Below are 5,386 nucleotides of genomic sequence, written 5' to 3' on the forward strand. Positions count from 1 at the left end.
TAATTTTTTGTGAAAAAGTTGTAATTTTAAATCCCCCCTTGTGGGCAGGTTAAGGGTTAAATTTATGAAAAAAATATACCAAATGAAAGGTAATGATATTATGCATCTATATAAAAAAGAATTATATTGATATGTTTATTTTTGAAAAAGTTATGGCACTTTTAAGTAAAAAAAATTGAAAAAATTTCGAAAATTAGCGATTTTTAAATTTGTAATTTTTTTGGAGGTTTCCCCCATTTACGGGGAACGAGGGAATTTTTTTCAATTTTTAAGGGTAATGTCTTCGACTAGATACGATTTGTGATCTTTTGACGTATCATTGAAAGAAATCGGTTCGGTGAGAGCAAAAGTGGTAACAGACACAAAAAAATAAAAAAAAACACATCTTAGTAAAACCAATACCTTCTCAGCTTCGCACCGAAGCTAAAAAGGTCTCTGGTTGTCAACTTTTTTAACAAGTTAAACATTTTTTTTTTATTTTATTAAAAGTAAAGGTTAAAGATGGTAGAAAAAATTTCAAAATAAAATTGACTAATTAATGATATAAATATAGTTTAAAAAAAAACTAAAAAAACACGCTTTTAAAGATCATCGAACTAAAATGTTAAAAATAATTTTTAAAATAAAAATAAACGAAAAATACTAGTATTATTGTTTTAAGTTAATTTTAAAAATTAGTTTTAACTTTTTAGTTCGATGTGCTTTAAAAGCGTGTTTTTTTAGTTTTTTCTAAAACTATATTTATTAACACGCTTATATTAGTTTCACCTGTATGTATGTATGTATGTATGTATGTATGTAACTCTCCAAACGCTACGCGTTATCGCATATTCCGTCGTCTAGACTAGACTGTCATAACGCATTCACCCCTCCCCACGCCTCGCTCACCAAACGACGGCACACTATTCCTATAAAAATTTATTTTTAGTTATCGTACCCGTACACGCGTGCTTGTCATCAATATTATATATATGTAAACAAATTTTTATTTTGACTGACCAATAACGTCTAATGCGCCTTACGTATATATATTTATATATTACTACCACCGTTTATACCTCAGGTATAACGTTAGTCCGACCCGCCCACCCAGAAAATACGGTTATACCTAGTGCATGATACGTTTACGTACTTAAGTCGCTTTACTTGTGTATATATATATATTCTAATTACTATTAAAATTTATTTATTAACACGCTTTATTTTAATTAAGAGATATAAAGTATTCATTCNTTAGAAAGTAAATAAGTTGTTTTCCAAGCAGAGATAATAGTAATACTACTAAGGACCTAGAAACTACTAGTATTCAAGAAAAGGAACATAACTATTTTATGTGATAGCCAAGCTGCTCTGGAGACACTTAATAACAACCAGGTGAATTCAAGGCTGAATTAAGGGAAACTTTAGTATCACTATCAAAGTTAAATAAAGCTACACTAGCATTGGTACCAGGGCATAGCGATTTGTCTTGTAACAAAAGAACACATTTTATAGCGAGAAAGCTGCAGAAAACACCTATGTTGGACTAATATAGATACCAAACTAATATAATTCTCTAAGAGGTGTGAATATTGGATCTACAGGTCTGAGTGTATGGGCAGTTATTACACACTTTAATACATTTATTATAAAGACTTTTGGAAAATCTGTTTACTTTGTAATATAAGCACAAATGACATACAAAATATTTGTCATTAATACAGATTACTAATTTTTCTAAAATGTATTTATGTTATTAAATTATATAGTCCAAATATCCAAAATAGTTAATTTTCCAGGAGACATTATACATAATAACAATGAAAATAAATCTTCGATTTAAGGTAACTCAGCATACAATTATTTCCATGTAAGTGTTAGGCAATTGTGTATAAAATACTTTAATCAATGATGTGCTTTTATCATAAAAAAATCAAATTAAGTTCCTCTAATTAAAATTTTAATTCAAACAATTAATGTTCTAATCAATTTTTCCGTAATTATTCTTTTTATCTAAAAAATAATAAATAAATTTACTTCTCTCCAATATTAGCATGTTACAAGCATGGTCATCTACTATAAGCGCTTTATTTGTATACAAACGCCAATTTAACCGTGATATCATTTCGTACACCAACAAGAGTAAATAATTGTAGTCACTTTTTACGCATTTGTTTTTGTATATTATTAATATTTTATACAATATCATTAATTTTAAATAATTGTTTTCTAGTTTAAACTAACTTTCTTACTCGAAATAAAATAATTTGCAGAGAAATGTTACATTTTTCACGAAATAATTTATGTTTAGCTTTTTTTTTATTTAACTATTCATTGGATGCATTAGACAATGGATTAGCACTAACTCCACCTATGGGATGGCTTGCTTGGCAAAGATTTAGATGCACAATTGATTGTGAAACATTTCCAGATGAATGTATTAGGTGAGATAGGGTTAGCTATTAACCCAATATAAAAACAAAAATATTAATAATTGAAAAAAAATATTAGCCATATAATTTTAAAAAAAATAAGAAGTTATTTATACAAATATATCTTAAGTTTTATTAATTAGTTTAAAAAATTTAAAAGCAAATTTTTTAAGTTAATATGAATTATTATTTTATTAACTGAACATCATAGCTATTAATAATTCTACTAATTATTTATTAATTTTAATAAATAACAGTGAAGAGTTATTCAAAAGAGCAGCAGATTTATTAGTTAGTGAAGGTTATGCTAATGTTGGATATGAATATGTTATCATTGATGATTGTTGGTTAGAAGCTAATCGTTCTGCCGAAGGAAAATTACAAGCTGATAAAAAAAGATTTCCAAATGGAATCAAAGCTTTGGCAGAATATGTAAGCTCAATTATTGAAATATATATTTTAAATTTACTTGAATAACATTTTGATTGGACATCAAATAACAAAGAACTTACCAACAGAGTTTACTGTATATTTATTAATATATTTATGATTTCATTATTTTTACATACTATGCTCGTAAAATTTGATAAAAATTATAAACTATCCAATGGGTGACAGAACTGGGACATAAAAAAGTCTACTCCAAATCAATAATTGCTTTATATGGTAATTATAATTATTTTATTCCCTCATGCAGATACATTCTAAAGGATTGAAGTTGGGAATTTATGAAGATGTGGGAACTAAAACTTGTGAGGGTTACCCTGGAATTGAAGGGCATGAAGAAATGGATGCTAATACATTTGCTGAATGGGATATTGATTATATAAAAATTGATGGATGTTTTATAGATGAGCGTAGAATGGATAAAGGTAAATTTAGACATAATTTGGTTGGCAATTAGGATACTGCTTCTCCATTAGCTGTACAAAAGTTAGTACATATGGTTCAGAGTCTTGATGAGGCCATAAAAGTAGATAAACCAAATAATACGTTGAATCAGAAATTAATTTAAGTTTTTTTTTTAATCAATTTGATTTAAAACAATAATAACAGGTTTTCCTCAATTTGGAAAATTTTTAAACAAAACCGGAAGACCAATTGTATATTCATGTTGTTGGCCATTTTATCAAGATTGGAAAGGAATTAATGTAAGTTATGTTTATTTTGGATAAAATCAAGTATAAAAATTCTTGTAAATATCTCTTTTAATGAGTTACAGGTAAATTATAAACTTGTGTCTGAGAATTGTAATTTATGGAGAACTAATGGAGATATTCAGGAATCATATTCATCATTAATGAATATTGTGGATATGATTGCTTTGAAACAAGACTCTTGGGTTTTAAATGCAGGTCCAGGACATTGGAATGATCCTGATATGGTATAATAAATATTTTACCTCAATCATTTCATTCATAAAATTGCTTATCTTTTTAGCTGTTAATTGGAAATTTTGCTTTGAGTTATGAGCAGAGCAAAACTCAGATGGCTCTATGGGCTATTTTAGCAGCTCCTCTAATGATGTCAAATAAATTATCCTCTGTACGTTTAGAATACAAAAGTATACTTCAAAACACAGATATTATAAAAGTAAATCAGGATAAGCTTGGAATACAAGGAAGAAGAATATACAAGGTTGTATTTTATAAAACTTAGTAAACATTTTTGGCGTCTGAAGCAATTTTAATAATCTAACATTTGTTTCAATTTTTCAACTGTTTGGAGGTGGTTCCATCACTATGGTTCTGCTAATTTATATAACTGATTTTTCAACAAACGTCTCTTTAGGATCAAGGAATTGAAGTGTGGGTTAGGCCAGTTGAACCAAAAAGTGAAAAATATTACTCTTATGCTATTGCATTTGTCAATCGTAGAACAGAAGGTACTCCATACTTGTATAGTACCTCATTAAGAGATCTTGGATTAATAAATCCTGAAGGTTATATCATAAAAGTAAAAAAATTCAATTATTTTTAATATTTTATTAATTAAGGAGTAATTAATATTATTATAATATTGATTTTTTTTTTTTTAGAATTTGTACTCAAATCATACAGTTTCTAAATTTTTAGAGCCCAATTCATTGATTAAAGTTTTAACGAATCCTACAGGTAACATATTATTGTTTAATAACATAGTGCTATTAAAGCTCAGATTATCATTAATAAATTTTAAATGGTGATGTTATTTGTAATATTAAATATTACAATTTTTATGTTATCAAAACAGTAATAAATTATTAAAATATGTTTTGAATTTTAGATTAACATATTCTAAAATATAAATATTTCATTTTTAATGTTTCATATTTCAATACTTAAAATTAATATTGAATATAATATGATATAAAAATATATTTTTATAAAACAATATATATTAAAGTATTAAAAAATGGCTAAAGTAATATTTCTTTTATTCCAAATTACTCACTGTATCATTTTTTCTATTAAATTTCTTTGATTAAAGTAAATAAAAGTTTTAAGTGTTTATTACTTATAAACACTTAAAATTTAGGTCATAACAATTTTGTTATTATAATTCAATTAATGATTAACATTTCTTTTTTNTTAAAAGTTAATTTATTATGAAAAAGTTGTCATTTTAAATCCCCCTAGTGAGCAAATAAAGGGTCAAATTTATAAAAAAAATATACAGAATGATAGGTAAATACTTCAGGTATCTACAAAAAATATATCGATTTTGTCATTTTTTATAAAGTTATAGCAGTTTAAAGTAAAAATATTTGAAAAAAATTTCGAAAATTAGTGATTTTTAAATTCGTAATTTTTTTGTAGTTTTTGCCAATTTACGAGGATTGCGAGAAATTTTTTCAATTTTTGAGGATGATTTCTTCGATTAGATATGATTCGTGATATTTTGATGTATCGTTGAAAGATAAATGGTTCGATGAGAGTTGAGAAAAAGTGATAACAGACACAAAAAAAAAAAAATTAATATTAAAATTATTACCT

The 5,386-nt window shown here is 25.9% G+C and overlaps 1 protein-coding gene across 1 annotated transcript; it reads left to right on the plus strand.

The window, feature by feature from the left end:
- The first annotated feature begins 2,149 nt into the window (after window positions 1-2,149).
- LOC126909271 (alpha-N-acetylgalactosaminidase-like) lies at window positions 2,150-4,635 on the plus strand. The gene is made up of 8 exons (XM_050691691.1): window positions 2,150-2,423; window positions 2,669-2,843; window positions 3,109-3,283; window positions 3,468-3,562; window positions 3,634-3,795; window positions 3,852-4,049; window positions 4,203-4,367; window positions 4,450-4,635. Exons 1-8 carry the CDS (start codon window positions 2,257-2,259, stop codon window positions 4,594-4,596), a joined length of 1,284 nt encoding a protein of 427 aa, XP_050547648.1. The 5' UTR covers window positions 2,150-2,256; the 3' UTR covers window positions 4,597-4,635.
- The last annotated feature ends 751 nt before the right edge of the window (window positions 4,636-5,386 follow it).

Source organism: Daktulosphaira vitifoliae, unplaced genomic scaffold, assembly GCF_025091365.1.
Source record: "Daktulosphaira vitifoliae isolate Bord-2020 unplaced genomic scaffold, ASM2509136v1 Scaffold_221, whole genome shotgun sequence".
In the NCBI taxonomy this organism is placed as follows: domain Eukaryota; kingdom Metazoa; phylum Arthropoda; class Insecta; order Hemiptera; family Phylloxeridae; genus Daktulosphaira; species Daktulosphaira vitifoliae.

Coding starts and splice junctions, on each gene's coding strand:
- LOC126909271 (XM_050691691.1), top strand. CDS start 2,257: ATGTTACATTTTTCACGAAATAATTTATGTTTAGCTTTTTTTTTATTT. Junction 2,424..2,668: donor TTTCCAGATGAATGTATTAG/GTGAGATAGGGT, acceptor AATAAATAACAG/TGAAGAGTTATTCAAAAGAG. Junction 4,050..4,202: donor AAGGAAGAAGAATATACAAG/GTTGTATTTTAT, acceptor ACGTCTCTTTAG/GATCAAGGAATTGAAGTGTG.